Source organism: Octopus bimaculoides, chromosome 11 (assembly GCF_001194135.2).
Source record: "Octopus bimaculoides isolate UCB-OBI-ISO-001 chromosome 11, ASM119413v2, whole genome shotgun sequence".
NCBI lineage: Eukaryota > Metazoa > Mollusca > Cephalopoda > Octopoda > Octopodidae > Octopus > Octopus bimaculoides.
The window spans coordinates 33976528-33989148 of NC_068991.1; the positions used below are offsets into that span (position 1 = coordinate 33976528).

General features: G+C 41.0%; 1 protein-coding gene across 1 annotated transcript in view; it reads right to left on the reverse strand.

Moving 5' to 3' along the window:
• Positions 1-10726: 10726 nt before the first annotated feature.
• The window catches only part of LOC106879494 (2-aminoethylphosphonate--pyruvate transaminase), a 4294-nt gene continuing 2399 nt past the window's right edge, over positions 10727-12621 (reverse strand). The window contains exon 2 of the mRNA XM_014929098.2: positions 10727-10837. Within this exon, the coding sequence (XP_014784584.1) occupies positions 10727-10837 (111 nt within the window). The remainder of the gene's footprint in view (positions 10838-12621) is intronic.

The following is a 12621-nucleotide window of genomic DNA, read 5'->3' on the forward strand; positions in this document are numbered from 1 at the left end:
GTTGGGTGGTATTGAACCTAATCCTCTCATAACTGCCACATCTTGACAATTACAATTTTCAGGTCTCACCGAGGCGATGACTTCTGACCGAAACCTTTGGAAATATGCTGTGAATGAGAAGACCCGGCAAGCCAAGTGAGACCTAAACCCAAGGCCTCTGCCAGGGGTGTAGCCAGCCCACTTATGTGTACCTTTCCTTCATTGGACACTAAACTCCACTTGTGAAGACTCGTTGGAGCAAGCAAAAGCAAAATCATGATGGCACCTGTGCCCAGCGTCGCCTTCCTGGCACTTGTGCCGGTGGTACGTGTAAAGACATTCGAGTGAGATCATTGCCAGTGCCACTGGACTGGCTCCTGTGCAGGTGGCACGTAAAATAGATCATTTTGAGCGTGGTTGTTGCCAGTACGGCCTGACTGGCCTTCGTGCCGGTGGCACGTAAAAGCACCCACTACACTCTTGGAGTGGTTGGCGTTAGGAAGGGCATCCAGCTGTAGAAACTCTGCCAAATCAGATGGAAGCTTGGTGTAGCCATCTGTTTCACCAGTCCTCAGTCAAATCGTCCAACCCATGCTAGCATGGAAAGCGGACGTTAAACGATGATGATGATGATGATGATGATGATGATGATGATGATGATGATGATGATATAGTAAACAGAAGACATTACCAGCATGTGAAACATGGGGATTTCTGGTTCAAGAGAAGAGACTTCCGGTACAAGAGAAAGGATTTCTGGTATTGGTGGTGGGGGTAGGAAAAGGTGGGTGCATCATGAAACAGAAATGCAAGCACAGGCTAGCTTCACATTAAGGTTATGAAATTATTTTAAGGATCGTTTAGCATGTTAGTAATATTAGTTAGATAAATGAAGAGAAATGATGAATGATTAAAAAGAAAGAGAATTTCTTAGCTGAATTTCTTAGGCTGGACATTTTGCATTGTGATATGATGGTGTCATATAGCAGGGGAGAAGGTTGGAGACAAAAGCCATGTCTTATAGCCAGGACACATATATGTGAGGAGAAGTCAAAATTTATCTGCAATTTCACTATATCTTTATTATTGTCACACTGCCTTCTGCACATGCATGCTTATAGTTGGTACTGTTGTGGTCATGTGATTGAAATTTCAGCCTGATCATGCTATTTTTCCTTCTGGCTTTACAGTGTAAACATGGCTGCTCCACTAGCAATGTGCACCAAAGAAAAACAAAGAGCAGTGATCCAGGAGATGGTAATGGTGAACTGGTTCACCATTATTATCTCTTGAGCTTGCTAAATCTTCTCGTCAGTGGTAGAGATTGCTGGGCATCCTGCTCCCTCTTTGTGCATCATGCTTGTCCGGTCACTATTAAACTTTTCGATCCACTCAGACACACTTCTTTGTGGTAATGCACCAGATATTGTTGTGGTAGATAAAGAAAAAAAGGAAACCAAGTTTATAAATATTGCAGTACCTAGGGATGCACACATAAGTGACAAAGAACTAAAGATTGAAAAGTACAGACTAATAAAAGACAAAATTGCAAGAATGTGGACTATGAGGAGAGTATCTGTCATTCCAGTAGTTGTAGGGGCATTTGGAGCACTAACAACCAAATTCGAGAGAAAGCCTTTGACAGGGTCCTCTGATCCCTTATCTGGTGGTCAATGAGGAAACTAGGAATAGAAGAATGGTTAGTGAGAGCTGTGCGAGCCATGTACAGAGACGCTGTCAGTAAGGTGAGGGTTGGCAATGAGTATAGTGAAGAATTCTGCGTAGAGGTAGGTGTCCACCAAGGTTCTGTCCTCAGCCCCCTCCTATTTATCATAGTCCTCCAGGCGATAACAGAGGAATTCAAGACAGGATGCCCCTGGGAGCTCCTCTATGCTGACGACCTTGCACTAATTGCTGAGTCACTATCAGAACTAGAGAAGTTTCAGGTATGGAAGCAGGGACTAGAATCGTAGGGCCTTAGAGTCAATCTAGCTAAAACCAAAGTCCTTATAAGTAGAAAGGTAGAGAAAACACAAACCACTTCAGGCAGATGGCCCTGCTCAATTTGTAGAAAAGGTGTAGGTAGAAACTCTCTAAGATGCACCTAGTGCAAGCTATGGACACATAAGAGGTGCAGCAATATCAAAGGCAGGTTAAGTAGGAAGTTAGTTTTTGTATGTGGCAGATGTTCAGGTGCAATAAACACTGCAAACAAACAGGAAACAACTTCTGTCTCTTTCCAGGGAGAAAAACTAGAGGTAGTTGATAGCTTCCGCTATCTGGGTGACCAAGTTAGTAGTGGGGGTGGGTGCGCTGAAAGTGTAGCTGCTAAAATAAGAATAGCCTGGGCAAAGTTCAGAGAGCTCTTACCCCTGCTGGCGACAAAGGGCCTCTCACTCAAAGTAAAAGGCAGACTGTATGACGCATGTGTACGAACAGCCATGCTACATGGCAGTGAAACATGGGCTGTGATTGCTGAGAACATGCGTAAGCTCACAAGAAATGAAGCCAGTATGCTCCGATAGATGAGTAATGTCAGTTTGCATATCCGACAGAGCGTAAGTATCTTGAGAGAAAAGTTGAACATAAGAAGCATCAGTTGTGCTGTGCAAAAGAGACGATTGCGCTGGTGTGGACATGTGGTGAGAATGGATGAGGATAGCTGCGTGAAAAAGTGCCACACACTAGCGGTTGAGGGAACCCGTGGAAGAGGCAGGCCTAGGAAGACCTGGGATGAGGTGGTGAACCACGACCTCCAAACATTAGGCCTCACTGAGGCAATGACTTTTGACCGTGACCTTTGGAAATATGCTGAGCGTGAGAAGACCCGGCAGGCCAAGTGAGACCAAAATCCAAAGCCTCTGCCAGGGATGTAGCCAGCCCACTTATGCATAACATTCCTTTATTGGACACTAAACTCCGCTTGCGAAGACATGGTGAGGCAAGTGAAATCGAAATCGAACTATATTTGTAGGAACACTAAACTTGGCTTGCCAAGACCTGTTGAGGCAAGCGAAAGTGAAATCATGATGGCACTTGTACCAGTGGAGCACTAAGAGCACCGTCCGATCGTTGCCAGAGCAGCTGTCTGGCTTCCGTGCCGGTGGCACGTAGATAGCACCAGCGTGATCGTTATCAATGTCGCCTTCCTGGCACTTGTGCCAGTGGCACGTGAAAAGTTATTCGAGCGTGATCGTTGCCAGTGCTGATGGACTGGCTCCTGTGCAGTTGACACGTAAAATACACCATTTCGAGCGTGCCTGTGGATCGTTACCAACGTTGCCTTCCTGGCACTTGTGCCAGTGGCACATGAAAAGACCTTCGAGCGAGATCATTGCCAATGCCAATGGACTGGCCCTTGTGCAGGTGGCATGTAAAATACACCATTTCGAGTGGCTGTTGCCAGTACCCGCCAGACTGGCCCTCATGCCAGTGGCACGTAAAAGCACCCACTACACTCTCGGAGTGGTTGACGTTAGGAAGGGCATCCAGCGTTAGAAACTCTGCCAAATTAGATTGGAGCCTGGTGTCGCCTCCTGGTCCACCAGTCCTCAGTCAAATCGTCCAACCCATGCTAGCATGGAAAGCAGATGTTAAACGACGACGATGATGATGATGATGATGTAACTTTATAGTACTGAGTAATCTGAGCTTGAACAAACAAGTTTTCTGTTGGAAGCCAGTGGAATTTCAAGTTGCATGTAGTCAAATCAAACAGTTTAAAATAACAGTATATATATAACTTCTATAAATATATTGAGTTCTTTTTTCTTCCATTTGTCCACTCATCTGTCTGTCTGTCTGTATGTATTTAATAACAACAACAATAATCCTTGGACAGAATTTACAAGCATGTAACACATTGCTACATGAATTTCCACAAATCACATGTCTCTTAAGATCACAGTCCTTATTCCTGGGATGATTACAGTGTAGTCCGTAGTATCCATGGGTATTGGGTTGATCATCTTCATGGATTCATTTCTTCAGGTGATATAACATTAATGGATGTTTAACAGAGAGATGTTTATCCCTTTTGACTAGTTTGAAGATTGATTCAGTTATGTGGGTATTTCTATGTATATTTGGTGGAGTGGAAGGGAAGGTGATTGAAAGAGAGGAAGGAATAATAGTTATATGGGGATGGAGGTGTGTGGTGATGTTTGACTTACTTTGCTATTCAGTCTGCAGATGTCAATGATGGGTAGTACATTTCTTTGTTCGATCTCATTTAAGATATGACTATTTTGAGTGAACTCTTAAGTAAACAGATCAGCCAGTACAGCCATCAGATGGTTGGTCATTGCTGAAGATTTGCATCCCTGCTCAAGAAAAAGATTCCTGATGTACATTTTGTCCACTGTGTATTACAAAGAAATCCTCTCTTAGCTAAAAATATAACTGGAGATCTACATGCTTTAAATTTGTGTATCTGATCAGTGAATCACATTTATTTACAATGTTGTGCAAAGAAAATGTGAAAAAAATTATGAAACCTTCAATCAGTTTCTTTTGCACATCAAAGTATGGTAGATATCAAGAAGTGATTCCTTACAGAAACTTGTTAGCTTATCTGAAACTAGTGTTGAGCTTCTTATGGATGTAGATTATTCTCTGTCTTATGAATTAGAAAAAAAAGGGTAAAATGCAGTTTTTTCTATTTGGGAGATTTAGATTGAAAATATAACAAAATACAAAAATGTTTTGAAGATGATACAATTATCCAAAGCCAAACAATTCTCATAGACTTCTAAACTAAAATAAGTCGATATAAATTTTCATTGGCATGCAGAAATTACAGATATCTTTCAAATTTATGGTAGCTGGAAAATGACAAAAAAGGAATATTTTCAAACACTAATCTAGAAATATACATAAATCATATAGGAAAATTAAAGAAAGACATTAAATTTCATTTTTCGAACCTGGAAAAAATGCATGTGCCTAATAGTTACACATTTTTCACTTGGAAAAAGAAATTGCAGGCATTGATCCAAGTCACAGGATGAGCTCATTATGTGTATGGATCTTGAAATTAATTCCTTATTTAAAAACAAAAATCTGAATAATTATTAGAGCAATATAAATACAAAAAATAAACACCCTGAGCTTAGTGCAGCAGTTTTTACTAACATTTCCATGGTTGAAGTAGGTTTTAGTTATGCAAATTCACTTTTAACAAAGGAGATAAACAAAATTAATTGGGAAGAGCACAGCAATATAATTTCCAGACAAGTATCAATGCAATAACTAGTGTTCATCAAACACACATCTCATGTTAAATATTCTGAATGAATGAATTTTTATTGTTCTTTATCAATTTCATTAAATTTCTTCAAATATTTATCAAAAAGCAGTAATGACAGAAAAGAATGAAAGAATGATTGTTTTGAAATCAAGAAATTTTAAATTAATTATTCTATCTAATTATATTTTAGAAATGTGCATGATGGCTATCAAAAAATTATCAATGATTCCATAAAGGGGATTAATGATATTAGAATTTTGCAAACTCCTGCTAGAGATAGATTTGTGTTTAATGTAATGAACAGATTAAGGCCTTTGAAGAGGCCAATGAGGTCCTTTTTAAATTTATCTATAAGCCCAGGGGTTGCAATAGCCACCATCCCAATACAATTTGTTCCTAAGCTGGGAGAACAGAATAAATAGGCCAATAAGGTCAGCGATTTTGGTCAAATTGTTTACACCCATCTTTGTGAATTTTATTTTATTCAAATAGAAATATTATAATATGAGTTTTGTCAGCAGGGGTAATCACATGACCTTGGAACCGCTAATATCAGTTTTAGTTTTAGTCATATGTAATGGAGGTATAATAATTATTAATTGAATAAATTTTGTACATACCTTATTAAGGATACCTTTGAAACAGTGTCACTAAAATGGAATTACTCAATATGGCTAAAGAGGCAACTTCTCTGAGCTTCAATAGTATCTAATATACATTTGCTATGTCTACCTATATTTGATTTTGTTGAGTTAATCAGCCTAGTAGATGAGTTATTGTTGAAATCCAGTTGATCTTTCAGTGTCAAAAGAGGAGTTACAGAAATGAGAGTTTTTATATGATCCTAGATAAATAGCTCAAAAGAGATTATAAATCCTGACTTGGAACAAACTACCAATGTTGTTAGAATAAACATGGATGAAGACCACTGCACAACATTAGCAGAGATACACAACATGAAATTGAATACCTACCGAAACTAATGGAGAACAGAAATTTCTGCCACAGTATTGTTGCAAGTGCTTAAAGAATTTTATAGACAGAAACCATTCCATCATTAACACTTCTAGTTGTCTCTTACAATAGTTGTCTCTTACAATAAGAGATATTTTAAAACCAGAATACACATGGTAACTGAAGTATGTTTTTATGTTTAAAACATATAGTCTTCTTGTTCGAACACATTAGTGACAAGAAAGTTCTGTGTTGATGTAATAGGGAATTAATAATTTTTTTAACAGTTGCCAGACAAGCAAATATATACTAATTGGCACAAATTTGTGCAAGCAAAGATACATCAGCCATATGGCAATGAGATATTCCTTTCATCTCTCTAAATGTGTGTGTGCAATGTGTATGTGTGTACCTATATTTAAGCTAATAAATATATCTATAAAGATGCAAAGCAAAAAGCATAAAAAAAAGTAAGATTTCCAAGTTAATTTCTATATTTCTCATTTGTAGACAATCTGAATGGATCTATAATTTCAGATCCATTTAACAGTGATGTAGTAATAGAGTCTGCTTTCTTGTTCAGTTAGGCAAAATGGGTGCAGGCATAGTTGTATAGTTAAGAAGTTCACCTTGCAGCCACATACTTTCTGACTCAATCCAATTGTGCAGCAAGTGTCTTCTACCATAGCTTTGTGAGTGAAATATAGTAGATGAAAAATGTGTGAAAACCTGTCAGAATAACCATTCCAGTTATTAGGTGGTAGAGTTAACCCATTGTCTAAGTTAGCACTGTCACCCGTGTCTACTTTATTGGAGGAAGCAGTCGGTCCGGATCTCTGGTCTGAGAATAACTTCATACACAAACATCCAGAGAAGGGTTGCATAATTGAATGGTATAGTTACTCACAGACAGGCACCAGCCTCTGGCCTACAGGTACACTACTCCTCTCTCTACCTTATCTACTATAAAAAGCTACTATAATGACCTCAGCTTCTTGGAAGTGATAGAGCTTATGACACCTCCACTCAGATATTATTTCTCTACTTGTCTCTCCTCTCATCATCCATGTTGTGACCAACCTTCACAATAACCACCATGCTTAGTCCTTCCTTCCTAGAACATCAATGCTCTGGAATTCCTTCCAGTCTTATGTCTTTTCCACAGATAACAACTTACAAAGGTTCAAGAGAAACACTGTAGTGAAGCTTCTCTCTCTCTCTGTTATATATACATAAATGCGGACATAGCAGATAACAGCAAGCCTTCGGCCACATCTTTGGTCCCTGTTGTGTCTACCACTCTGATCGGTTGGTGTTGGCGCATTTTTGTCTCATTCTATTTCGTGCCAGGGTGCAACCCAACCAATCGCAGCCTTCAGATAAGATCATGTGGCACAGTTTTCTGAACCCGTTTTAGCCGATTATTTCTTATGAATAGCTAGCTTGTCTGCACCAAAGTTTGTCACGGCTTCATCCCTCGTGTTGAGTTTTGATATTTGTCCAATTGCGCCATAAGGTTAGTTATATTGTGTTGAGATTGCTGTTGTTGTTACGGTTTTGTTTGTTGTGTTCCCGTAAGGGAAATACTGTTGTTATTTCTGTTGACACCTTTTTGTGAACTGTTACCCTCCCCCTTTGGGGGAAGGAATACTGTATGAACTGTTTTGAACTTTGTTGAATTGCGTTTCCGTTTTTGGAAATCATAATATTATTTTTCTCTCCGTAATACGGAATTGCTTTGTGAAAAAATATGGCTTCAATTGAAAAAAAATCCAACATGAATTTTGCTGCGGCCGTAGGTGGCCCAGAACAAATAAATTTAGAAGTAGAAGAGATACAAGCATTCTTCGGAATGATAACAGAAAAGGATGGAGAATCTAAAATAACACCTCCAAGTGAGCTCCAGAACAAAATAAAGGAAAAAACTATCATCTATAAAACATACAATATGGAGTCGAAACGATTCAAATGCTTGGAGGAGTTGTACTGAAAAATGCCTTGGCACAGTAATGAGCCAAATTAAATATTTAAACAGGGGCACAAGATTCACAACCATTGAAGCAAGGTTCGAATCGACAGAACATGCAAGAGAATTGTTGATGAGAACCTTGCAAAGTGGCAACATTTTGTTACTGCCACTATATCTGGGATGTAGGACGTCTTGGATAAAAATTAAAAACATCCCCCCCGGAGTGGGGTGGGCTGGATTGTGGCCACCCTACTGTATAAAAGAGAAGGAAAATTAAATATACAAATTACAAGAGACGGCCCACAGAACTGGCGGAGCCAGACCCTCGAGATCCTGGCCCAAGCCAAAACAAAAGATCTCGAGGAGTTACCAGAAACAATTATAATGGAAGACATAAGTATCCCAATATATGTGGAAGGCAGAAGGTCACACTGCTTCAAGTGTGGGAAGAAAGGACACTTAAGAGAAAAGTATCCCAAAAACACAAAAACCGTGAGATCAGCACAGGACCGACACCTCAATGTCAAACATGAAGGATGCAGAGTCCGGGCTAGGATACATGTAATGGGCCGTGAAGGTATCAATGTTGCTAGATGGGCTTGCTCGGAAGAAACTTGTCGTGATATCAATGCTACGATCGGGTCTTTGGCAGATGAGTCCGGACAGGAGAAATAAGGACAAGAGGAGATATGTAAGGCCTTTCACAAGCACTTTGCCACGTTGTTCGGGAGGGACGGGATGTTGGACCATGGGGGTGCCTTACGGAATTTTCTGGATGGCGGCCCATGTCTTTCAGCTTGTGATGCTAAGCGCTATGAAGGACCAATCACAGCCTCAGAGAGGTATTGTCCGAGAGCCCCAGGGACAAGTCACTAGGCCTGGATGGTCTTCCCTACGAATTTTATAGTAGCATGCCAGACTTGTTCGGGGAGATACTGGCCAGTGTGTACACGAATTGGCAGCAGAATGGGAGGACTCCCAAAGCTGTGAGCCAAGGACTGGTGACACTGATCGGGAAAGACCCAAGTAAGGGGGATAATGTTAATAACTTTGGGCCCCTAACTCTGCTAAACACAGAGTTAAAGATTTTGGCCAAGGTGCTTGCAAAGAGAGTTAGGGTTGTCGTGGGCGACCTGGTTGGGGAAGCATAGACATGTGCCATCCCAGGAAGGACGATACAGGACAACCTTCACCTCATTCGCTACACCATAGAGCGGGTGGGTAAAATGCATGGCAACGGTGGGGCACTGGTGAATTTAGACCAGTCGAAGACGTTTGATAGGGTTGACTACGGATACCAGGTGGTGGTCCTTCCGGCGGCCGGATTTGGCCCGACCTTCCGAGGCTGGATTAAAGCCATGTACGGCAATATCGAATCAATAGTCCGGGTGAATGGGTTCTTCTCGAACCCCTTCGAGATCGAGCGTTTAGTTCGCCAAGGCTGCCCCCTGTCTCCAGTTCTATACATGTTGGTGCTCGAGCCATTGCTGCGGAAATTGAGGGGCGTGGGGGTGGACCCACATGATCCTTGTTACAGGAGAAATGTGACGGCATACGTGGATGACGTCACCATCATCATGTCAGATGAAGGGTGTCTACCTCGCATAGAAGACACCATCAAAGGATAGAAGACGGTGGCAGGGGCGAAAATTAACCAGGAAAAATCAGTCGGCTTGCAACTCAGCACCTGAAAGGGCAAGTCAATGCCTCCCAACAGTGTCGTCGGGCGCTGGACGGAGGGCCCAGTTAAATTGCTTGGGGTCTGGTTCAGACCGGACCTCCAGGTGGAGAATAACTGAAGTGAGGTGACGAGCAAGGTGATAGCCATAGCCCAGAAGTGGTCTGGGAAGAGGTTATCCTTGTTGGGAAAGGCGGAGGTTGTGCAGATGTTCATAGCATCGGTGATAACCTACTGCCTAACCGTCGTGCCTTGCTCTGGTTTGTGGCTGAACAAGCTGGAGCGGATCCTTTTCCACTTTTTGTGGGGAAGTAAGACTCCACTTGTGAGGCGCTCCATCTGTTGCTAGAAACCATTAAAGGCTGGGGATGTCATGGCTGATGATGCGCAAGCACGCACTGAGGCTGAGGCATCTTTGGTGCCACCTGGATGGTGAGCAGGTGTGGTCAACGCTTGCCGAGCAGGACTTTCCAAAATGTGAGTCCCTGACGGACTTAGGAGCATGGATCAGGTGAAGACATAAGACTGGGGAATGGCAGGTGGAGTGCAAACAAGCACTTTCACTCTTCTCCCGGGTGAGCAATGCTGACAGCAGGGTTACCACAGCAGATATTTATAGCGGGTTGGTAGAGCTTAAGTCTGACGATGCCCTGGGGGAGACTCTGGGCTTCGATAAGAAGCAGCTAGCCAGCCTGTTCAGGAGGACCTTCGGGTCGAGATTTCTGAATAACTACCAGAAATCCATGACTTGGCTGTGCTACCGATCGGCCTTACCGGTTCGGGAAAGGTTATCGAGACATGGTTATGACACCTCCCCCACGTGTCTGAGGTGCGGGCGTGCCAGTGATACGCTGATGCACGCCTTCGTACACTGTGAGGAGTTGAGGGAGTTGATAACCTATGCCGAACAGCTGATGTCGGATGCAGAAGGAGTACGGCTCTCGACTGAGTCCATGATTAAGATTGTACCGCCTTCCTCTTTCTCCAAAGAGAGGAAGGCAGCATTTCTCTGCGTAATTACCATATTGAAAGAAACAGTATGGAAGACGCGAGTGGAAGGATCTGTGACAGGACGATTCATCTCCAGACGAGGGCTGGTGAATTATTTCACAGCCCATCTTGCGTTCAAGATCCGTCTGGAGAGGAGGAGCCTGCTACAAGGAGTGTTCGCAAAAAGATGGAAGGAGATTGTAAGAAAGATGAGTATGCAAGGAGCTGTGCCAACATAGAAGAAAAGGAAAAAAAAAAAAGGACGCAAAAACAGGAAATCAACTGGTGGGTTAGTAAAGTTACCGAAACGGAAAAAAAAAAAAGAACGTTAAATTTTTAAATAATAATTTTTAAGAACATCATATCATATTATATTATATATTATCATCTCCATTCGCTAAAAACATCCATTAAAAGCTGACGACCCATATTTATGTTCTTGTTTGTCCCCTCTATGTATGCCGTTGTTTGTCAACAACAACTATCAGTGGTATATATTTCTTTTGTCACTGTTATTTATGACATCGTTTGTGTGTTTGTACTGGTTTTAGCTTTAGGCTTTTAGGGTTAGGGTTAGAGTTTGGGTTAGGGTTTTAGGGTCAGGGTTAGGGGTTTAGAGTTTGGGTTAGGGTTTTAGGGTTAGGTTAGGGTTAGAGTTTTAGGGTTAGGGTTTTAAAGTTAGGGTTGGGGTTTTAGGGTTAGGGTTGGGATTTTAGGGTTAGAGTTACGGAAAAATGTGAAAAATGAAGAAATTGGAGGGGGGGGGGCAAAAATGTCTTTCCGAAAATAGTAGCTGAAAAAAATCCTAACCTATCCCTAACCCTGACCATAAAACACTAAAACCCTAAAGCTAAATCCAGTACAAACGCACGAACGATGTCATAAATAACAGTGACAAACGAAATATATACCGCCGGAAGTTGTTGTTGACAAACAACAGCAGTAATTGTTTTCACTTCAATAGACGTCATTGATTGTTTGAAATTACCGAAATACGACAACTTTAACACGAAATAACTTCGAAAATACGCAATTTTCTCAAAAACGCCAAAAGTAAATGATGTTTTATGTGACACATTCTACCAGTATACGAATTTTGAAAGTGTTTAGTTATAAAAAATTATTTTTTAAATGTGCCGGCCAAAGGCAAAAGATCCTCGCACCTGTTTGGTCAGTGGTGGATCAGACGAGCGAGAATCCTTAGATTCGGTTTCGAATCTAAGCTCGGAGAGAGGAAGTGTTAGTTTTTACAGCCTTCCCCCAGATTCAACAAATAAAAAAGATATTAATCTCAGTCTCAGGAAAGAGTAATGGATGCTGTCCTTCCTTTCCTAAGCTACAAAAAATCATGCATATTTTAGAACCTTTCATTCAAAGACATTGCCCTATTCCTGAGTTCCTCTTTCACGAACTTTCCTTTAACCAGAACCCCATTCAAATGTCCTTCTGAGCCAACATCAAGGCACAAAACATTTAAATTCAAGTGAGATTCACTACCTAAAAATATTTAATTAGTATTTAGATAATCTAACCAGGTAAGAATATCATAATTTAGTCAACATCAGTATAAAATTATAACAGGCAAAGTGCGAAATCTAAGGAAAGAGAATAGGAAGTCTTACTCAGGGAGGCACCAATATGTAGTTTTGATAGCTTTTAACAAATGCATATCACTGCAACAGTAAAAAAAAAAAAAATAATAATTTCAACAATTAACATTAATTTTAATACGACCGAATATTTCCCTTTTATTTCTTTTTTTCCTTCCATTTTTGTAGTTATATATATATATATATATATATA